The following is a 24127-nucleotide window of genomic DNA, read 5'->3' on the forward strand; positions in this document are numbered from 1 at the left end:
TTTTTAATTTTTTAAAAGATATTTATTTATTTATTTATTTATTTGACAGAGAGAGACACAGAGAGAGAGGGAACATAAGCAGGGGGAGTGGGAGAAGGAGAAGCAGGCTTCCCGCTGAGCGGGGATCCCAATGCAGGGCTCCATCCCAGGACCCCGGGATCATGACCTGAGCCAAAGGCAGACTCTTAACCGACTGAACCAGGCAGGCGTCCCTGTTTTGTTTTTTTTTTTTTTTTAATTTTTAAAGCACTTACGTATTAAGTAATCTCCACCCCCGCGTGCAAACTGTGCTCAAACGAGTCACATGTTCTACCAACTGAGCCAGCCAGGCGCCCCAAGAATATTTTTAGCCTTTTTGTTATTAAATGATCCACCAGCAGAAGAATAAATACTATTAACAGAGAGAAAGGAGTCTGGAATAAGAGTGACTTTGAAGAAGGAACTAGAGGAGAGGAGAAAGCTGAGAAAAAGCTAATAAAATATCCAGATCCAAAGTGATCAAAGGGGAAGAAAAGGGAGGTTGCAGCTTTGTTGAAGCTGGGGTTTGGGAAACCTGTAAGGAATGGATGAATCAGGGTTGGGAAAGTCCGGTGAAGAAAGATGCCAGCCTCAGCTATCAAGAGTTCACAAATCCCAATGTGATGGCTTTCTGAACTTGAAGTCCCAGGTTTACATAGAACTCCTTCCGGACAATTTGCCCTTTTGTTGACCTGCCCTCGATTTTCCCTTATGAAAATCACTGGTTGAAACTTCTCACTCAGCTACTAGACAACCCTGGGGATATTTCTTTATTTCATAGAACCTCTTCAGGATCTATTTCAGTTTTGCAAAATAAGAAAACAAGAAATATTTGGTCATCGGGGTTATATTTTTACATCCAAAGGAAACCAAAAGTATTTAAACAACGCAAAATGTCCAGGTAGTTGGTCTAGTCTCTTCTGAGCTCCTCTAGAGAAAAAGAATATCAGAGAAATGAAAATGTTTTTATTGAAACGACCTGTGGAACAGACCAAGCTTCCTTCACAAACAGTTCCTCTTGGTTATTTAGGTCATGTTGTGTCAGGATTAGGTTCTGCTGCAGTAACAGAAAACCCAAAATAACAGTAGCTGAAACACATAGATTTATCTTCTCATGTAAAAGAAATCCAGATGTGGCTGTCCAAGCATGATAGGGCAGCTTCACAAAACAAAGGAGAACCAGGCTCCTGTCCTCATGCTCTGTCACTTCATTTGTCTAAAATGGATGCTGGAACTACAGCCATGATGTCACATTCTATGAAAGAAACAGAAAAGAGGGAGGAAAGACCAAAACGGTTTTTCTTAGTTGTCTGTTCTTCTTTAAAGTAAACTTGCTGGAAATTCCTTCCAACAATTCCAACAATCTGTGCTCCAACTCATGGGCCAGAACTCACTTGTATGGATACTCTTAGAATCCAGAGATTGGGGAGTCTGAGGATCAGATTGGGGAACCAGAAAGATTTGTTTTTAAATCCAGGCACTTAGTTGCCCCAATAATAGAGTGTTCTCTCGGTAAAGGTAAGAAAGGGAATGGATTATCTCTTCCACAAACACCCATTCTCATTGTTTTAAAGATGGCAACAAGTCGGGGCGCCTGGGTGACTCAGTGGGTTAAGCCTCTGCCTTCGGCTCAGGTTGTGATCCTAGGGTGCTGGGATCGAGCTCCACATCGGGCTCTCTGCTCAGCGGGGAGCCTGCTTCCCTCTCTCTCTGCCTGCTGCTCTAACTACTTGTGATCTTTCTGTCAAATAAATAAATAAAATCTTAAAAAAAAAAAAGCTGGTGACAAGTCGTAAATGCATAAGTTCAAGAAGATGGAAACTTATACTTGGAATGAAAACAAAACAAAACTGAGCTCTCAGAAAGATAACAGATTGGTGGTTGCCAGAGATGGGGTGGGGGAGATGTGTGGAGTTTGGGCGAAATGGGTGAAGGAGGTCAAAAGGTAAAACTTCTACTCCTAAAATAAGTAAGTCAAGGGCTTGTAATATACAGCATGGTCACTATAGTTAATAATACTGTGTTGCTTATTTGAAAGTTGCTAAGGGTGTAGATCTCAAAAGGTCTCATCACAAGAAAATAATTGTAACTATGTATCATGACAGATAGTAACTAGACTTGAGATGATCTTTGCGCAATATACTTAAATATTGAGCCATCATGTTGTATACCTGAAACTACCCTTATGTGCCAGTTTTATCTAAAAAAGAGTTATGAATGATACACACATAAAGATGGAGATTTATAAGCACCATCGTACCTATATTTTTTAAAAATAAGTATGCTAATATCTTCTCTATGGCATTATACATTTGGGCCCAATGTAAATATTAGAAAATATGAAAAATAGAAATATATTTTCTTACATTCAAGCAAGCAGTAAAACACTTAAAGTTTAGTGAAGTTAGTTCTCTTTCCATAATTGCTAAATGCCAGTAAAAAGAAAATCCTTCTTTCTCTCTCTAAAAAGTTTCTCCTTTAGCCAGAGTTAAAAAGAAAAAGATGCCGTAACAAGTCCCTGTGGCTGTTAGAAAAATAAGCTATCTCTGAAGTCAGGTAACATATTTCCTGCCAAGGAAACAGAGTTTGGTATTCCGTAAATCGGATAATCAGTTGTGACTTTCTACCTACTAAATGCAATCACCTCTTCTTGACTTTTACTCCCTTTCAATTCTTTATTGAACTCAACACAATAGATTCACCTGGTCATGAAATTTTCTTCTGCTTCTCTTGGCCTTTGTGACATGGTCCTACTATGTATGTTTACTTCTTTGCTTTTTTCCAGTCTCCTTTACTAGTGTTTACTTCTTTGCTTTTTTCCAGTCTCCTTTACTAGAGCTCTTCCTCCATTGGCTACCTCTGGCCTCTCTAATCCCGTATTTCTAACTTCTGTATAAAACAATTTTTTTAAACCTAGTTCTTCCATAGGCACCTCAAATTTAACACCACCTATGCTGAATTCATCCAATACTGAATTCATCCAATTCCTGCTGACCCAAATCCATTCCTCCTTTGGCATTCTCTCTTTTGGTTCCTGACATGACATTGCCATCTCCATAGTTCTTTGCACAATGCACTTGAACATTAGTCACCTTGACTCTCATCTTCCCTCTCTACTACCCATATCTAATCATATACTAAAAATCCACTGAGTTGGCCTCCAGAGTGGGACTGACTTTCCACTGTCATTACATCTCATTTAGAATATTTTCATGATATCTTGAGGTGTCTGTGTGTTTAGTTACGCCACATACTGCTACCTCATCCTGTTCTACCTTCTAAAAAAATCTTCAATTGGCTACACCTTGTACGCAGAATAAAATTCAGATAGTAGTATTGGGACTTTGAGGTTCTCTATAATCTGGAACAATCTATTTATCGGCTTTCATACCTCTTCCTCACCACTCCTTTTCCACTGGACAAGCTTACCAATCAAAATTGATTTCCCTTTTTTCTCCCACAGCCCTGTATGAGAACCAAAAGTCACCCACAACCCTCATCACACTCTGCTTTTTGTTAGAATCATTTGTAGTTTGTTTCCCCGTTAGGCAGTGAATCTCTGAAGGGCTTGTCCTTATCACCTCGCTGTGTTTACCACATTACCTTTACTACAATAAATTCGATGTTATCCTCTGCAGATGTTTGTTGAATAAAGCCTAGTTGTATACAGGCCTTGCTTTTTTCTCACACTTCAATTCAGACCTCAATTCCAGGGTGACCTTCTGTAAAACTATCAGGTAAGGTTTCAGTATCCATCTATCCTCTTTTTCTGCTCTCCTTTCTCGCACTTAGAGATGCTCAGTGCCTTCGTGGTCACTCCTGTCCACCCATGCCTCTTACCGGGGTGTCTACAGAGATGCCTCCTTTTAAGGCGCTCGAACCCTGAGACCCTTTCCTTCCCAGTTTCTTACCAAAACTATGCATCTCTGAGACAGATTTCAGAGTCCTTCTCTTCATTTTACAGATGAAGAGACAAAGGCCCGGGAAGGTGACATGAACTGCCCAAGTTCATGGGACTTATTAGTGGTCTGAGATAGACCTACGATCTCCTGACTCTAAGACCATTGTTCTTTCTTTCACACTTCTCCTCCCATCCTGTATCTCAGTACCTTCAACTTCAGGCCATCGTTAAAGACGGGCAAGGACCTGCTGCTGACTATGTTCAGGAGGCATCTCTCTCTCTTTTAACCACAGTTACCAGAGCTCTAACTCACAATAATGGATTCTGGAGAACTCATGTTAGTACCCTCCTGTGATTATTTTGGTCACAGAATCTGGATTATTGTGGTGCTTTTCCTAGCTCCCGAACTCATACCTCAGAAAGACAGAGTCTATTCTGGGATGTGTAAAGCCTGCACATTTTCTGCAATGTGCTTCCTTGCGACTGTGTGGTTAGTGATGTTCCCTGTCTAACACAATCCTCCCACACTCACAGAAACCATGGCAGCAGAACTCCAGAGGCCTCCCCCTGCAGCTTTACAACTTCCTGGGGGAAGAGTTCAGTTCATGAATGTGTTGTAATTTCTGTGAAGGGTATCTGAAGTCCTTCAAAACATTCATGAATGAGCCTTTTCAATACCACTTGGAAGGAAGTCAGGGACTTCGCCATTGAAACCCAGCAATAATGAAATTCAATGGCTATGACACAGGAGATATATGAATGCCTCAGGGAAGAACAAAGGCCAGCTGAAGCAGCCAAAGGCAGTTACTTCCACAAAATGTATTTACCTGAATAGGAACTTGAATGGTTTTCAAGGAATGACACTGTATCCTTCCAAAAAGTATCACGTGTTCTTTATTCATCCTGCAAATCTAGGAATATAAATTTAAAATTTATTCTAGGTTGGTATTGGTGCCATATTTTGGGGCTTTAATCACCAGGACAGGATGATCTGAAGAAACATTCCTTTTTTTTTTTTTTTTTTTTTTCAGATGGAAAAATGGAAGCATTGAAAAGTTTGCCTTTTCTGCATGCTTGTGTCCTAGAATTACAGGTCTCTGATGCTTAAGAAAACTTATAGCACATCCAACCCACCCATGTATTTTATAGGTGAGAACTGATCCTTATTTAGCTGATAACATAGATTAGCTAATTTTGTGACAACCATTCTACTCTAGAAATAGGAATTAATGGAGTAGGATCCTGGGCACTAAATTATATTTATATTTTTAGGACTAACTGTGTACACAGGCCTAACAGACATGAATGTTCTGGACTTCATCTATATGCCTTCAATTAATTTCCATCCCATTTTCTGTCATACAAAGTGGATGACCACATTAGTTTTCTACTTTGGGTTTTGGGAAGTATGTGAGTGTCTATGGTGCTTGGTGCTAACACTAAAATCATTCCTTTTTGTTTTTTAGGAAAAAATTACATAAATGAACTTCAAGAGTCTTCTCAATGACATTTAGGTTAATTTCTTTATTTAAAAAAAGTGAGATAAGCCACACTCTATCAAGATGGCATTGTGACTACCCAAACAATGGTCAGAAAAATACTTAAAAAAATTTAAAGTGCCGTGTAATAGAAGTGGGCTACTCTATTCACTTTGTGTAGACATTCCATTCCATTTATTCCTTCAGTAAATATTTATTAAGCACTACCTGCCAGGTCCTATGCTAGACACTGTGGATACAAAGAGGAGTTAAATGAGATCCCAACCTCCAAGAGGTTACAACAAAGTCTGCTCCTGATTCGGCAACCCTCCACACCCACCCCAACAAGACTAAAGAGGCAACCACTTTTTAAGGGTCCCCTGTCGTGTTCTGTCCAACCACTTTGTCCTTCTCCCCTTCCTAGCATTGTCACGATGTCAGTTAAATAGTTGAGTAATTAATTGCTCACTACCTAACTGCCACTAAAATTTTAGCTCCGTGGAACAAGTATTTCATCTCTTTTATTCTCTGCTTCATACCCAGCGCCTCGCGTGGTTGGCATAGAAAAGACCAGCAACAAATATTTGCTGAATGGACGGATGAACGTTAGAATGAATGAAAAACCAAGTGGGTGTCCAAAACTTAAAAGTCTGTAATACAACGTAACCCCTACTATATTAGGCCGTGCATAGTACTATGGGAATTCACAGAAGGAGCATTTAAAAGTTAGTCTTCATGGGGCTGATTTCCAAAAGAGAAAGCAAGCTCTTCAAACTCTGAGGCTTGTGTGGTACCGTCCCCCTCTGGCCTGCGCTGAGTTTAACAGGGATTCTTCTCTGGAATATCAGGATCGTGCCAAGAGTAGGGCATCAGTAAGATTGGTTAAATGACTCAAAGGCTGGCGTGCACTACGTCCAATTAGGTCATCTCTGGCTTAAAGCCAGAACGAATAAAAGGGTTCGTTCCCGGGTGTAGGCGCAGAGCCGGGACGAAACCCGGCAGCCAGGGTCCACGTCGACGTTGGTTCCCCGGCAGCCGCCGGTCACATGACTCGGACCTCGCCAGCCCCCGGCGCCTGGGCCGTTCCGCGCATGCGCAGCGCTCCGGGGCGGCGGGCCCGAGCGCGCTGACAGCTTCCGGTTTGGTTTCCCCGCCCCTGCGCGGCTAAAGCAGTGCGGACTCGGCTGTGGAAGCCGTGGGGTCTCGGGGGGCAGGGCGTGAGAGGGGAGGTGGGTGCCCGAGCGGGGTTCCCGGAGCCATGGCTTGCTCCATTGTCCAGTTCTGCTACTTCCAGGACCTCCAGGCCGCCCGGGACTTCCTCTTCCCTCATCTGCGGGAGGAGACCCCCAGCGGCGCCGTGCGGAGGGACCCCAGTAAGTGCCCCTCGCCTCTCCCTTCCCCCGCTCCACCGCGGGTTCGGGTCTCCTAGCCGCCCCGATGCCGCTGCTTTCAGGGTGCCTCGTTCCCCCAGCTCTTCCCTCTTCGCACCGCGATGATCCCCTGCCCCTCCTCGTCCTACAGCTCCGTCCGCCTTGGCGGCGTCGGTGTTGTCTTCCTCTCGCCCAGCTTTCTCCTGAACCTTCGCCCTCTGGCCAGAACTGCGCCTTGCTTCCTGTCGCCTCTGCCGACTCCACTGCCCTCGCCCTCCTCCCCAGCTTTCTTTCCGAGTGCCCTCTCCATCTCCCCCTCCCTCCACCGTTCCCTGTTCTCACGGCTTACTCGGCGATCGCATCCTCCTTCCCAAGCCTTGCCAGCTGTCAGCGCTCTCCCCCGGTACTGCCTCAACCTCCCGCCCTCTCCTCCATCCCTGGGGCCTTCTGCCACCCTCCCTCCTGAAAGTGTTCATCATCGCCCGGTCTCCTTTCTTCCAGCCCCCTCCCCCCCATTCAGATGTAGAGAATAAATGTCTGATTGACAAGTGAGTGACTCCTGAGGTGGTGAGTAAGCGTCTCCCATATAAGGAAAACCTGTCAGGAAGTGAGGGCGAATCGACAGTAGGAACGAAAATTACAGCAACACGGCCAGGAAAAGTTAATTTCCTTGATTGAAAAGAGACGCCTTCCACCTGTCATTATCATCAAGCAGTGTTAAGTAAGCCCTTGTCCAGGTAGTATAAAGTCCCAAGTTGGTTTATTAGATACTGCATAGCTTCTCAGAATTTCCCACGTTTCTCCCATTTGTGTTTATTGGTTTCTTCGTATTTCTCACCTGAAGCACATTTGGTTTTGTAGTGCCGCGCTGTCATTTTGGTCATTTTGTGCTATACTGGAATGGTGGGAAAAGGCCCAGTAAATAAACTCCTTCCCGTTTCTTAAATGTAGAAGATAGCAAATCAGAAGTATCTGTGCATATTTCCTCTGTGCCCATCAGTAGTGCTGCAGAGCAAGTAAGGGGGGTGGTCTCTGCCCTCTAGGAGCTGTGGTTTGCTGGGACAAAAACTAACAGCCATACGGTGTGATTGATACACAGGTGTGTGTATATATATCCATACATGCACATATATGTATCTGGCACTAGCGGACACTCCATGAAGTGGTCATACGGAAGCCCACCTTCGAAGTAATGGTTAGATGCGTAGAGGAGAGGTCATAGGATGTGCAGAGGAAGGGAGGCCTGAAATGAGGTGACGTTTAGAGAACTAAGAAGAGCTGCATGCGTGAAGAGGAGGATGTGGGGAGATGAGGCTGTATAGGTGGTAAAGAGTTGAATCAGGAGAAACCTGTGGAAGTGGTGGGACATCTTTGAAAGACTTCCAGCAGAGAAAGGACATGGTCAGGTTTGTACTCGCATTCATCCACGTTTTTGGATACCTGTTCTGTGCTTTGGTGGCAGTGTGGCAAGATGGAAAGCAGGGAGATTGGTGGGAGGTTGTTCCAATAATCCAAGAAGCCATGTGAGCTTGAACTAAAATCACCTCAGCAGGACTTGAGAGGAAGAGATAGCCATTAAGGAGGTAGAGTCTACAGGACCTAGTGAAGATCCATCCGGTGGTGGGGGCGGTGGTGGCGGTGGTGGCGGCGTAGCTGATGACTGAGGGAGCTGAGAATGCCTTTGGCCTGGGCGAGGACGTTTAATGAGAGAGAATGAGGGAGATAGGCTTTGGACCTTTTGCATGTGAAATGTTTCTGCTGTGTCCCAAGTGAGGGAGTGCAGTCAAACACAATCTAGAGGTCTAAAAGCTAGTAATTCCCCCCCGGGCCAGCGATGTTAATTTGGGGATTACCAGCCAGAAGGCTCAGTTCGGTCTCCAAGATGGTGTATGCAGTGAAGTGAACTGAGTACTGAAGATGAACCCTTAGAGGAGCCTGCTGTTTATGAGTCATATAGAGGTTAATGGGAGGAAGACGGAGAAAGAGAGGAAAACCAGGTGAGAGCGATGCCGGGGAACACGGGGAGGAGAGGATTTGATGAAAGGGCAGAGCGTCAGCAGTTGCAGATGCAGCTGAGGTCAGCTAAAGTAAGAATGCATGAGTGCCCATTGGTTTGGGGAAGGTGCGGGTGATTGGGACCTTAGGACAGTTTCTGTGGACTGGTGGAGGCAGAAGGCATATTTACAGGCCATTGAGGAGCTTAAAAAAAAGAAGTTGGCTTTTTCAAGGGGCCAGGTTGTGAAGGATGGTGGATACAGGACGGTGGACAGGGGATGTCGAGGAAACAACACGTTTTCTCGATCCCACTGCCACTCCCCTGCTCTTCTTTCATCTGGGCAGCGGCACCCGTCTTGTCACAGAACTTCCTGCTTCCACTATTGGCTTCTTGTAATTATTTTCCAAAAGCAGCGAGCGTGAGCTTTTAAAGACAGTTTAGATCATGACATGCCCCTTTGTAACTCTATGGCTTTTAATTGCACTTAATATAAAATCTGAGGTTCTCACATTGTTTATAAGGCCCATGAGGCCCTGCCTCCTGCCACTTCTTGCAGCCCGTTTTACTCTCCCCTTACCTCTTGTGCTTCAGACACGCGTTGTTGTGGTTAAACCAGTCAGGCGCCTTTGTGCTGGAGGCCTGTGCCCTTGCTCTTGCCTGTGCTTTGGATGCTGTACGCAGATCTGCATTCTAGCCCCGTCTCGTTAGTCAAGTCTCATCTCAGATGTCAACACCTCATGGAGGCCTTTTCTGATCACTAAATCTAATATAGTCATTCCTGCCCCCTTGATCATATCTGTTACTCTCAGTCGTATTGTCTTATTTGTTTTTATCACTATGTCTGTGTTGTCCAGTATGGTAGCCTCTAGCCACATCTAGCTCTTGAGCCCTTGAAACGTGGCAAGTGCTACCGAAGAACTGAATTTTTAATTTTACTTCCTTTTAGCTTTAATTAATGAAAATGTTTCAGTTGCGGCTAGTGCCTACCATATTGTATGGCACAATTAGAGGTGCCAAAATTTAGGCACATACAGGTTGAATACTTGTCCAGGGTCACACAGTGAAGGCTAGTCTAAGGATATGAACTCAATCCAGGCAGTTGGGGGTATATAGTCATACCCCTAAGCATCTGGATTAATTTGCTGTATGCGCTTACAAGTTTACACGTGTGATTTAATTTATTATCCTTTTAAATCAAATTCTTAGGTTTGTGTATATTGGTATTATTGGGGCTTTCATCAATTCATGTAGAAAATAAATAGAGAAAGAACTTAACCAGTGAGCCCCTTTGCCAAACCAGTATTTTATAGTTAAAACAGTGCTTTAATTTACTAAATAAAGATCATCAAAATATCTTGTTCTACTCTTAATAATGTATTTGGAATTCTAGGGATGACTGGCGCTGTGGATTCCTATAATCACTGCAGGTCTTGTTTTATTAAAAAACAAACAGAAAAAAATAGAATTTGTAAAGGGCTCTTCATTAAGAGAAACTGAACTACTCAGGTAGGACTGCCTTAACCTATTGATGGTGTTTGACCTTGCTTGGCTTCACTTTTATTAGTGTTATACATGATTATTGGGAAAGGAGTCATGAGATAATTTTATCTTCCTAGCTTATATAGTTTTAATTTCTTATTCCAGCTCATTTATAGGGGATATGTAAAACCAAAACAACAATAATGATAATCTTGAAAGTTTATTCGTCGTTTTAATTATTTCAATGTGGACAGCTGGCATAGACCTAATGGTAACTGGCACCTGGGCACCCAGAACTCAGTACTACTCTCTTCCATATTTGGATTGTCGAAGAATAACAGTATGACTTTGTTACTTTGTATCTTCAATTGTGAAATGAGAATATCCTCTGTGGCTTTAAAGATTTTTTTTTTTTAATTTGTTAGAGAGAGAGAGAGTGCACACAAGCTGGGGGAGCAGCAGGCAGAGGGAGAAGCAGGTTCCCTGCTGAGCAAGGAGCCCGAGGCAGGACTTGATCCCAGGACACTGGGATCATGACCTGAACTGAAGGCAGATGCTTAACTTACTGAACTACCCAGGTGTCCCTCTTCTATGGCTTTAAAAGAGGTCTAGAACCTTACTATTTCTGAATGTTTATATTAGTGATAACTATTAATACTTGTTTCTACTCAGATGCTATTTCAGACAAAACATTTGGTTTCATACTTTGAAATTTCAGAGATGGGTAATCGTAGGGGTCCTCACGTAAACTACAGTGGCAGAATTTCCAGTGAGACTGGATTTTCAGACCAGAACTTTGTGATATTTATAATCAAGTTGGGCAGAGAAAGAAATACACATACAGAGAAGGAGAATCAGAATATTTGGAGGTAATGGGTATTACAATATTGTGGATCTCCTAATTTACTTGATAAGAAAATAATTTCCTAGTGACATACTAAGAAAGTAAGGCAGCTTTCCTTCTCACCTCTTACCAGAAAGATAGAAGATAAAGCATGCAGGGAGTTATGTTGGAGTCATCAATTAAAGTCATGTTTTTATACAGTCACTGAGCAAAGTGTGCTTTTTAGGATCACCTAAAATCATGGGGTCACTTTACATGATGGGATATTACAAAGGACATAAAATACCCATTTTTTATGCTTTGTGAAAAACTTTCTCTTGTTTGCGATCCTACTGGGGGGAACGTTTATAGGAATTCCAGAAAATTTGTGGAGTTAATGGATTTTGTTAGCAATTTAAGATTGGAAGAGGCTCTCGCAGATAAAATTTGTCAATGAGGAAATGGAGACATAACGTACTCTTTAATTCCTTCATAGAGCTAGTGTTTGTTGAGTACTTCCCATGTACTAAGAACAAAATGGTCTTAAAGGGTGAATAAAATAGGTTCCTCTCCTCAAGGAGCTTCCTGTCAATAAAGGAAATAAGCATGTAAAAGGAGTGTTAAGGGTGTTGTCCTGTAATTTGGCACATGAGGGTTGGAGAATGAAGGAGTGTTCGTTCATGCTATACAGGGGATTCAGGGAACTTGTTGGAGAGGAAGCATCAGCTTTACCAAGTCTTATCCCATCAGATGGAGAGAAAATGGTCAGGCAAGGGATGTGAAACAGGATGGGGTTCAGAAAGCTGCAAGTAGGGACGCCTGGGTGGCTCAGTTGGTTAAGCCGCTGCCTTCGGCTCAGGTCATGATCCCGGGGTCCTGGGATCGAGTCCTGCATCAGGCTCCTTGCTCGTCAGGGAACCTGCTTCTCTCGCTACCTCTGCCTGCCTCTCGGCTTGCTTGTGTGTACTCTCTCTCTCTCTCTCTGGAAAATAAATAAAATCTTTAAAAAAAAAAAAGCTGCAAGTAGTAAATTGTGGGAGAGTAGGGTGTGGTGAGGGATGAAGCTGCAGAGATTGTCGGGAACTTAAATTTTATGCAGTACAGGGTCATTAGATGGAAGTTAATACTTTGGAGGTACATGGAAATTTGCCCAAGGGTTAATTGGAAACAGGTAGTTTTAAATAAATTAATTTCCATATACTCTTATGAAAGTACCTAGTTTTCTACCTGCCCTTCTCCCACTTCACTAAAGGCTCATCTTTCACGTATTCTGAATATTATTACAGTAAGTTGCTTCAGGGTGTTTTAAAAAAAAAACTTTCCCTTTAATCAAGGCACATGAACTCCCCTATCCATCTCTCTGAGACATTTCCTAATAATTTTTGCTGTTTATGTCCGTCATCAAAATTTGTGATATGTGTGTGTTGTTATTCTCAGTTATCAACTTTTAATAATAATTGCAATAAGTCAAGAAGAAAAATTCTAATATGTGGAGTCTTACCACAAGAACACTTTTCTCAGTTCATGTTTCTGCAGAGAAATTTTTGGATTAATAATAAAAATAGTATTACATTAGAATAGCACTCTGGAGGAAATGGACTGGAAATAAGAATTTAAGGAGAAAAAAATTACTTTTAGAGAACATCATTTTTTTTAATGTTTTATTTCTTTTCAGCATAACAGTATTCATTGTTTTTTCACCACACCCAGTGCTCCATGCAATCCGTGCCCTCCCTAGTACCCACCACCTGGTTCCCCCCAACCTCCCACCCCCTGCCCCTTCGAAACCCTCAGGTTGTTTTTCAGAGTCCATAGTCTCTCGTGGTTCACCTCCCCTTCCAATTTCCCTCAACTCCCTTCTCCTCTCCATCTCCCTATGTCCTCCATGTTATTTGTTATGCTCCACAAATAAGTGAAACCATATGATACTTGACTCTCTCTGCTTGACTTATTTCACTCAGCATAATCTCTTCCAGTCCCGTCCATGTTGCTACAAAAGTTGGGTATTCATCCTTTCTGATGGAGGCATCATACTCCATAGTGTATATGGACCACATCTTATCCATTCATCCATTGAAGGGCATCGTGGTTCTTTCCACAGTTTGGCGACCGTGGCCATTGCCGCTATAAACATTGGGGTACAGATGGCCCTTCTTTTCACTACATCTGTATCTTTGGGGTAAATACCCAGTAGTGCAATTGCAGGGTCATAGGGAAGCTCTATTTTTAATTTCTTAAGGAATCTCCACACTGTTCTCCAAAGTGGCTGCACCAACTTGCATTCCCACCAACAGTGTAAGAGGGTTCCCCTTTCTCCACATCCTCTGCAGCACATGTTGTTTCCTGTCTTGCTAATTTTGGACGTTCTAACTGGTGTAAGGTGGTATCTCAATGTGGTTTTAATTTGAATCTCCCTGATGGCTAGTGATGATGAACATTTTTTCATGTGTCTGATAGCCATTTGTATGTCTTCATTGGAGAAGTGTCTATTCATATCTTCTGCCCATTTTTTGATATGATTATCTGTTTTGTGTGTGTTGAGTTTGAGGAGTTCTTTATAGATCCTGGATATCAACCTTTGTCTGTACTGTCATTTGCAAATATCTTCTCCCATTCCATGGGTTGCCTCTTTGTTTTGTTGACTGTTTCCTTCGCTGTGCAGAAGCTTTTGATCTTGATGAAGTCCCAAAAGTTCATTTTTGCTTTTGTTTCTATCGCCTTTGGAGACATATCTTGAAAGAAGTTGCTGTGGCTGATATCAAAGAGGTTACTCCCTATGTTCTCCTCGAGGATTCTGATGGATTCCTGTCTCACGTTGAGGTCTTTTATCCATTTCGAGTTTATCTTTGTGTACGGTGTAAGAGAATGGTTGAGTTTCATTTTTCTACATATAGCTGTCCAGTTTTCCCAGCACCATTTATTGAAGAGACTGTTTTTTTTCCACTGGATATTTTTTCCTGTTTTGTCGAAGATTATTTGACCATAGAGTTGAGGGTCCATATCTGGGCTCTCTACTCTGTTCCACTGGTCTATGTGTCTGTTTTTATGCCAGTACCACGCTGTCTTGGTGATCACAGCTTTGTAGTAAAGCTTGAAATCAGGTAACGTGATGCCGCCAGTTTTATTTTTATTTTTCAATATTTCCTTAGCAATTCGGGGTCTCTTCTGATTCCATACAAATTTTAGGATTATTTGCTCCAGCTCTTTGAAAAATACCAGTGGAATTTTGATCGGAATGGCATTAAAAGTATAGATTGCTCTAAGAATCTGTACTCGAGGAACTACAGAACACTCATGAAAGAAATTGAAGAAGACACAAAAAGATGGAAGACCATTCCATGCTCTTGGATCGGAAGAATAAACATTGTGAAAATGTCAGAACATCATTTTTTAACAGACGTTGCTGTGGATCATAATTTCCCTATAGTATATAGAATTCACTGAATACATTTAGAAGGATGGTATACATTTATATTAAAATACTATGTTTATTGTATTTAAGAAATTACATCTTTCGTGCAAGGGATACATGCCATTGAAGACCTCTTGGGATATATATAAACAAAAAGTTTGAAGGCAATCTTCTGTAGGGCTCAGTCATTCCCAATCTTTTTTTTTTTTTTCCATCATAGCACACATAAAAACATACTTGGTATCTGAATAGTGAAAGCAATTTTGAAAAAGAAGAAAAAAGTTGGAGGGCTTATACTTCTTGATCTCAAAACATTACAAAAACTGCAGTAATGAAAACCAGCAATTCAAGGTAATCAAACTGGTACTGGCATAAAGACAAATAGACCAGTAGGCTAGAGTCTGGAAATAAACCCTTGCATATATGGTCAGATGGTCTTTGGCAAGGGTACCAAGATCACTCAGTAGGGAAGAGGACAGTTTCTTCAACAAATGGTATTGGGAAAACTGCATATCCAAATACAAAAGAATGAAGTCGGACCTTTGTCTTACACCATATACAAAAATTAACTGGAAATGGATTACAGACATAAACACCTAAAACTGTAAATACTTGGAAGAAAACATAGGGGAAGGCTTCATGACATTGGACTTCATAATGACTTCTTGGTTGGATATAACACAGAAGGCACAGGGAACGAAAGCAAAAACAGGCAAATGTGACTATATCAAACTTTAAAACATTCGTGACTCAAAGGATGGGATCAAGAGTAAAAAAGCAACCTATGGAATGGGGGGAAATATTTGCAAAACATGTATCTGATAAGGGGTTAGTATCCTCAGTATATAAAGAACGGTAGCTCAACAGTAAACTGATTAAAAACTGGGCAAAGGACTTGAATAGACATTTTTCCAAAGATTTCATATAAGTGGTCAATAAGCATGAATAGATGCTCAGTATCAGTAATCATAAGAGAGATGCCAGTCGAAATCATAATGAGCGATCACATCCATTAGGATGGCTATCATTAAAAAAAGAAAAAGAAAATAACTGTTGGCAAGAATGTGGAGAAATTGGAGCTCTACACTGTTGGTGGAATTGTAAAATGGTCCCACTGCTATGGAAAACATTATAGAATTTCCTCAAAAAAAGATAGAATTACTGTATAATCCAGCAATCTCATTTCTGGGTATATATCCAAAAGAGTTGAAAGCAGTGTCTCAGAGATATTTGCACACCTGTGTTCATAGCAGCACTACTCACAAAACCCAAGAAGTAGAAGTAATCCAAATGTTTATGTTGAATGAATGGATAAACACACACTCATACACACACACAGTGGAATATTATTCAACCTTACAAAGGAAGGGAATCCCACAACATGCTACAATGGGAATGAAACTCGAGGACACTGCTATGTGAAATATTAGTCACAAAAAGACACATGCTGAATGATTCCACTAAAGTAATTAAATTCATAGAAATGGGAACTAGAATGGAGTTACTAGGACTTGTGAGGAAGAAGTAAAGGGGACTTATTTGATGGGTATAGAGTTTCATATTTGCAAGATTAAAAAGTTCTAGAAATCTGTTTCACAACAGTGTGAATATACTTTGCACTACTGAACTGTACACTTAAAAATGGTTAAATGGTAAATTTTAGATTATGTTTTTAACATAATAAAAATTATGTCAGTTAGGGGCACCCGGGTGGCTCAGTGGGTTAAGCCTCTGCTTTCGGCTCAGGTCATGATCTCAGGATCCTGGGATTGAGCCCTGCTTCGGGTTCTCTGCTTGGCAGAGTCTGCTTCTCTGCTTGCTTGTGATCTCTGTCTGTCAAATAAATAAATAAAATATAAAAAAAATCTGTATATTTAAAAAAATTATGTCAGTTAATATGGTAATGGAGAGATTGGTCATACAAAATAGATAAAGCTACACATGGTGGGCAGTGACCTGCTTTCCAGTAGCCCCAGGCCCTACCTGGCTGTCTTAAAAGATGAGAGGATTAGTATCTTGGTTCAACCTGTAACCTGTTTGCAGTTTACTAGGAACCTCTGCTCTCCGCAGAGGGTAGCCATTGATGGTTTAAAAAAAAAAAATTTATTTGGCAGAGGGTAACCACTGATGTTTATTTTTTATTTTTTAAAAAGATTTTATTTATTTATTTGACAGAGAGACGGCGAGAGAGGGAACACAAGCAGCAAGACTGGGAGAGGGAGAAGCAGGCTTCTTGCTGAGCAGGGAGCCCGATGTGGGGCTTGATTCCAGGACCCTGGGATCATGACCTGAGCTGAAGCCAGACGCTTAACAACTGAGCCACCCAGGTGCCCAGCCATGGATGGTTTTAAACGAAAGCATAGCATTTCAAGATTTGAGTTGTGGACAGATGGATTTGGTGGCTTGAAAAGAATAGGTTGGGTAGTTCAAAGCTGGAGGTAGGTGACTGTTTGGGAGATGTTTCTAGAAGTCAGATGCGGACCTTCAAAAGTAAAGAGTACTCAGGCGGTAACAATGGTGATGGAGCTTGAAACTTGCTAGAGTTAGCAGTGGCAATCTATAAAAACGGAACTTGAGCTGAGAAATAGGATAACCAGCTAATATTTTGGAGACATTTTTATGTCAGCAAAGAAAGAATGGATGGGAGTGGTGGGTGAATGTGGAAGCAGAATGACCAGTGGGGAGGGGGGGGGGCATTACAGTATTCCAGAAGCGGGGGTAATCTTAGATTGGTATTTCTTAGGCGTTATTTGATTTTACTTAAAGTGACAATCCTAGAATAAGACAGCAAGTATTTTTTGATGACTGCTATGCTAATACCACTTGGAACTATAGAGACCCTAAATGAACATTCCACATGCAAAGGAATCATTGAATCCTTTGAGTCAATGAATCCTTGAATCCTAAAGTGTGTGCCGTACCCGTATTTCTCCTTTGAAAAGAAGACCAGAAACAGTCTTTCGAACACAGGTCATGTTTCTTTGTCCCATGTAAACCTACGTCTCACATATAAATTGCCCAGAAGAGAGAAGGTCAAGAGAGACATAGTTACTCATTATCACATTGCTTTTTTTTTTTTTTTTTTTTTAATCAGACATCAAACTGCCTTCTGGCTACTCATATCCTACCTTCTAGGTGTTAAAACTTTAGCGTCATGCTGTTTAGTATGGTAGCCACTAGTCATATGTGGTAATTTAAATTTATGTTTAATAGAAAATAAAAGTAAAAATTCAGTTCCTTAGTCATACTAGCTACTTTTCAAGTGCTCATTGGCTACATATGTCTAGTGGGTACCTTCCTGGATAGCACAGATACAGAACACTTCCATCATCAAAGAAAGTTCTGTTGTGCTGCTGTGGTAAGAATCCTCTGAGACTTTCTGCTTAGTCAACACACAGACCTGTTGCTTGGGCATTTATTTTTTAATTTTTATTATCTCATTCTTAAAAAAATATGTATTCTGGAACTCTGTGTGTGTGTGTGTGTGTGTGTGTGTGTGTGTGTGTACTTAATTATATAACTTCAGCACCTTTCCCATTCTGTATATGCAACTCTGTAGCATTTTTTTCTAAAGGCTGTGTGTGCAGTGTTCCAATGAAGACTCTACCAGGCTATATTTAACTATTTCCTTATCAATGAACACTTAGATTATATCCAAAATTTGTGCTATAAGAAAATGCTCCAATGAGCATCCTTCTGTATGTCTTTACATAGGATATTGGTTTTTTTAAAAAAAGAAAAGATATTTAATTTTTTGAGAGAGAGAGAGAGAGAGAGAGAGAACAAGCAGACTCCCCACTGAGCAGGGAGCCTGATGTGGGACTCGATCTTGGGACTCCGAGATCACAACCTGAGCTGAAGGCAGATGCTTAACCGACTGAGCCACCCAGGCACCCAGGATATTGGTATTGCTATATGTACATTTCCAGGATTGGAATTGCCGAATAATAGAAATTCACATTTTAATTGCTGGTTTCAGTTGCCAGATTACTCTAAAAACTCATCAGGTTCATTCCTATCCATGTTAAACAAAAATGCCCATTTACGTGTGTTGTCATTCTGTGTTATCGGTTCCCTTGAGTTTTGCTTTACTGATAAGTGAATAATGGTTCTCATGTGATAGTAAGATTATTGTCAGGCTTTATCTGTATTTAAAAAACAGCAGGTAATAGCAAAGTTAAGCTGGTGTTTGAAGAATTTAAATATGAAGAAAGTTTTCTCACAGGGACTAATTGAATATTAGAATGGGTTAAATAATAGTGTTGAGTTGGCTTCTTTAGAATATGCAGAAAGTACCAAAATGGCTAGCATTGTTTACATACCTTCACCCATGTGTCATAATGGCGTACCCTTACCCTGTTAGCGGTGCTCATCTCTTTGTGCTGCTTTGGATACAAATCAGTAACGTGACATTGTAGGAAACAATTATAAAGGATGCAGTTTTTTCTAATATACATAATATATTATTGCCTTTAGTCCTTTAAAAAAAACAAAATAGAACATGGAATCAGGCAATTAAATTTCATTGTTTATATGGATTGTTTTGTTTTGTTGCTTTTGTTAAGGTGGGTCTAAAGATTTCTTAGATTTTTGGCCAAAAGGAGCATGTTTATTTTTATAAACTTTTTAGAGCAGGGGGATATAGTATTTCTGCTTAAAGATATTTTCAGTTCTCTCATTTTGTGAATTGTCTATTAGGGCATACTTTGTTATGTGATATGAGAGGTCACTTATTTGACAACAGGGGTCATTAGAATTCCAGAACTAAAAGGGCCCTTGGGACGCCTGGGTGGCTCAGTCGGTTAAGTGGCTGTCTTCGGCTCAGGTTAAGATCCCAGCTGGGTCTGGGATCCTGTCCCGCCTGTCTGCATCAGGCTCCTTGCTCGGCGGGGAGCCTGCTTCTCTCTCTTCCTCTGCCTGCCACTCTGCCTGCTTGTGTTCTCTCTCTCTGTGTCAAATAAATAAATAAAATTTAAAAAAAAATAGAACTAAAAGGGCCTTTAAGATCTAGTATGATTTAGTGATGGTGGTTTGAAAGAAGCTCTGCTTCCTGAAATGGGATGGCCTCATTTTACATAGTTAACATATCTTTATGTGCTGAAAAGAAAATGCTAATATGAAATTTATTTTCCCACTTCCCTAGAAATAGATTAATAATTCTTAGGCATAAGAAATTAAGAAGCAGCTTCTCTATTCTTTAGTTACTTTTTACTTTGGGTTAGTACATGATGGGTTCTTTGCCTGGCCAAGAAGAGCCAGCTAGGATTTGTTGAAGTTTTTTAATTATTTACAAGTCATAAGTTCTAGAGGTTCTTGCTCCTTACAGAAACAAGTACATTTTCTGTTGTTTCTTGTCTCAGAAGAATGGAAATGAATGTGCTTCTGTGCTAATAAGATCTTTTATTAGACCACAGAGATTAAATTAAGTTATCCTTTTCCTAACATTTAATAATTTCAGTTTCTCATTTAGTTTTTGATCTTGACATAGTCATATTGGAAAAAGCAAATATTGCCAAATTAATTGCCCAATTCAGGATGCAATTTCCTTTCTAGCTTCAGGTTCTTCTTATATGAGAAACACACTCAGTTTATGGGGACAGGCTGTTCAGAAGCAGATCAAAATAAGATATTTTTGGAATTAAAAAGAACTATGGAAAACAGAAGTTGAATTTCTTATTTGAGCTTTTGTTGGTGAAATAATTCATTCACTGGAAATACCCCTAAAAAAGACAACTGTAATTTTTGATGATTGCATTAAAATGTGTTTTCTCTATGTTTCAATGATTATATCATTTAACAAGTGAGAGACTGAATAGTTTTTTTACACTAGTATAATCTGATCTCTTCAGAGGAAAAAATTCTTTCCAGAAGGAGGTGTAGTGACATCTTACATGTTGAAGTTCAAGTCAGTGGTTTTACACATTCAGGCAAAACGTTGAACTTAGTCAGGATAAGAACAACAGTTGGTGCTTATGTTATCAATTCCTCTGGATAGTTCACAATAGTCATCTTCAGTGACAGGTATAAAGTTCAGGGTTCAAAAGTCAAATGACTAATCAGTGAGGAAGTAGTTGCTTTTTGTTACTATTATTTATTCATCGTGCCTGTTTTAATTTCAAGTCATATAAGTTGGTTAGAGATCAGCTTATGAATTTTTTTAATGTAAAGAACAAGTATGATTCAAGATGTGGTATGAAACTTGAATGAACGTTCATCAAATGAGGTGGACTAATGAAATATTTTAAGCTGGCAAACTTCTGCAAAGACTCAAAGTCTTCAACGTAGTCCTTGAGTTTCTGTGAATTTAAAAAGAAATTGGCTAAGGGTATGAAAATTGATTTTAAAGGAAGTTTACCCTTCAGTAAAGGTTCACACACACACCCACCCCCACACTGCCAAAGTAAAAGATTGAAAACTAAGCAGAAATGTCTCATGTACTTGGAAGTGCCATTTTTTTTAGTTTAGGTTGTACAGGAAATGGGGTGGGAACCCCCAGTTAAAACATGAGCCTTTAAGGGATGCCTGGGTGACTCAGTGGGTTAAACATCTGTCTTCAACTTTGGCTCAAGTCATGATCTCAGGGTCCTGGGATTGAGCCCTCCATTGGACTCTCTTTGAGCAGGGAGTCGGCTGCTCCCTTTTCCTCTGCTCTTCCCCTCACTCCTGCGTGCGCTCGCTCTCTCTCAAATAAATAAATAAAATCTTTAAAAAAAAATGAGCTTTGAAATACTTAGCTTATAGCCGGATGCTGTTCTGATGTAATATTGTAAAGTAACTGCTTTAGGAGCCATATCCGGCACATGAATCATAGCATCAAAGTAGCAAAACTAGGAAAGCAGTCTCATAATCTATTTTTAGACTTCTCCAATGACAATATTTCCCATTTTTTATAAGTTTCTTTATAGGTAAGTTTATTTTTTTGATTTTAATTCCAGTATTAATAACATACAGTGTTATATTAGCTTCAGGTGTACCATATAGTGACTGAGTCAGCAATTCTATGCATCACACAGTGTTCATCACAAATGCCCTCCTTGATCCCCATCTCCTATTTTACGTATCCCCCTAACCACCTCCCCTCTGGTAATCATGAGTTTGTTCTCTATTCTTAAGAGTCTGTTTCTTAGTTTGTGTCTCTTTTTTTTTTCCCCCTTTGCTTATTTTGTTTCTCAAATTCTACATATAGTTGAAATCATGGTGTTTGTCTTTCCCTGACTTATTTCCTTTAACCTTATACCCTCTGGATCCATCCATGTTGTCGTAAATGGTAAGATTTCATTTTTTTATGGCTGATGTTCCACTCTTTATGTATACCACCTGTTCTTTATCCATTCATCCATGGTAATCCATGGATCCATGAATATCCATTCATGTGGTAATTCTGTTTTTAATTGTTTGAGGAATTGTCCAACGGTTTTCCACAGTGGCTGCACCCTTCTGTATTTCCACCAGTTGTGCACAAGGGTTCCTTTTCTCCACATTCTCACCAGTCCTGGTTGTTGTGTTTTTGATTTTAGCTATTTGGACAGGTGTGAGGTGATATCTCATTGGGTTTTGATTTGCATTTCCCTCATGAGTGATGTTGAGCATCTTTTTATGTGTCTATTGGCCCTCTGTATATCTTCTTTGGAGAAATGTGTGTTCATGTCTTCTGTCCATTTTTAATTGGATTCTTTGTTTTTAGTTATATAAATTCTTTCTATATTTTGGATACTAACCCTTTATTAGATATGTTATTTGCAAACATCCTCTCCTATTCAGTAGGTTGTCTTTTAGTTTTGTTGACTGTTTCCTTTGCTGTGAAGAAGCTTTTTACTTTGATGTAGTCCCAACAGTTTATTTTTGCTTTTGTTTTCCTTGCCTCAGGAGACATAATCTAGAAAGATATTGCTTCAGCCGATGTCAGAGAAATTACTGCCTGTTCTCTTGTAGGATTTTTATGGTTTCAGGTCTTACATTTAGCTCTTTTATCCATTTTGAGTTTATTTTTGTGTGTGGTGGGAGAAAGTGGTCCAGTTTCATCCTTTTCATGTAGGTGTCCCCTTTTCCCAGCACCATTTGTTGAAGACACTGTCTCCCATTGCATATTCTTCCTTCTTTGTTGAAGATTAATTGACCATATAATCATGGATTTATTTCTGGGTTCTCCATTCTGTTCTCTTGATCTCTGTGTGTATTTTTGTGCCGGTATCATACTCTTTTGATTACTACAGCTTTGTGGTATATCTTGAAATCTGGAATTGTGGTACCTCACGTTATTGGGGGTTTTTTTGTTTTTGTTTTTTGGTTTTTTTCCTCCCCTCAAGAGGAGGGGAGCTATTCAGGGTCTTTTGTGGTTCCATACAAATTTTAGGATTGTTCTGGTTCTGTGAAAAATGCTGTTGCTATCTTGATAGGGATTGAGTGTGTAGATCGCTGTGTCTAGTATGGACATTTTAACAATATTTGTTCTAATTCAAGAACGTAGAGTATCTTTCCATTTGTGTTGTCTTTCATTTCTTTCTTCAGTGTGTTATAGTTTTGAGAGTACATGTCTTTCACCTCCTTGGTTAAGTTTATCCCTGGGTATCTTATTTTTGGTGCAATTGTGGATAGGATTGTTTTCTTAATTGCTGTTTTGGCTGCTTCATTATTAACGTATAGAGATGCCATAGGTTTCTGTATGTTGTTTTTGTGTCCTGTGACTTTACTGAATTAATTTATTAGTTGTAGTTTTTTAGTGGAGTCTTTAGGTTTTCTATAACTGGTACCATGTCAATTGCAAATAGAGTGTTACTTCTTCCTTACCAATTTCTTTATTTATTCCGTCTAATTGCTGTAGCTAGGACTTCTGGTACTGTAATGGATAGAGGTGGTGAGAATGGACATCCTTGTCTTGTTCCTCCTCTTAGGGAAAAGCTCTCAGTTTTCCCCCGTTATTCACTGTGGGTTTTCCATATATGGCCTTTATTATGTTGAGGTATGTTCCCTCTAAACTTACTTTGTGAAGGGTTTTTATCATGAATGGATGTTGTACTTCGTCAAATGCTTTTTCTACATCTATTGAAATGATCATGTGATTTTTACCCTTTCTCTTATTGATATGAATCACGTTAATTGATTTGTGAACATTGAGCCACCCCTGCATCCCAGGAAAAAAATCCCGCTGGATGGAGAATGATAATTTTAACAGTGTTAAGAGTGTCTATATGCTAAGCACTGTTCCTAGTGCCTCGGATCTAGTAACTCTAACAACAAGTACAGTTATTAACTCCATTTTGCTAAAGAGGAAACTGAGACAGTAAGAGATTAAATAAATTGCCTGAGGTCGTATAACTCTTTAGGGGTAAAACTGGGTATCCAACCCCAACAACCTGACACCGGAGACCTAAGAGTTATTTTAGACCTGTGTTGTCTCATACTGTAGCCACTAGCCACATAGACTTTTGAGCACTTGAAATATGGCTAGACCAAACAGATGTGCTTTAAGTGTAAAATATACATCAGATTTTGAAGACTTAGTATGCGGTAAAAAGTAAAATATCTCATGAGTAATTTAACATCGACTGCATATTGAAATGATATCTTGGCTGTATTATATTAAGTAACATCTATTATTAAAGTTTTGCTTGTTTTTTTCTTCTTTTAAAATATGGCTACTAGGGGGCACC

General features: G+C 40.2%; 1 protein-coding gene across 1 annotated transcript in view; it reads left to right on the plus strand.

Moving 5' to 3' along the window:
- Positions 1-6549: 6549 nt before the first annotated feature.
- RAB3GAP2 (RAB3 GTPase activating non-catalytic protein subunit 2) overlaps positions 6550-24127 on the plus strand; it is a 94993-nt gene continuing 77415 nt past the window's right edge. The window contains exon 1 of the mRNA XM_080824022.1: positions 6550-6770. Within this exon, the coding sequence (XP_080680148.1) occupies positions 6656-6770 (115 nt within the window). The 5' untranslated portion in view covers positions 6550-6655. The remainder of the gene's footprint in view (positions 6771-24127) is intronic.

Source organism: Martes martes (genome assembly GCF_963455335.1).
Source record: "Martes martes genome assembly, chromosome: 15".
Classification (NCBI taxonomy): domain Eukaryota; kingdom Metazoa; phylum Chordata; class Mammalia; order Carnivora; family Mustelidae; genus Martes; species Martes martes.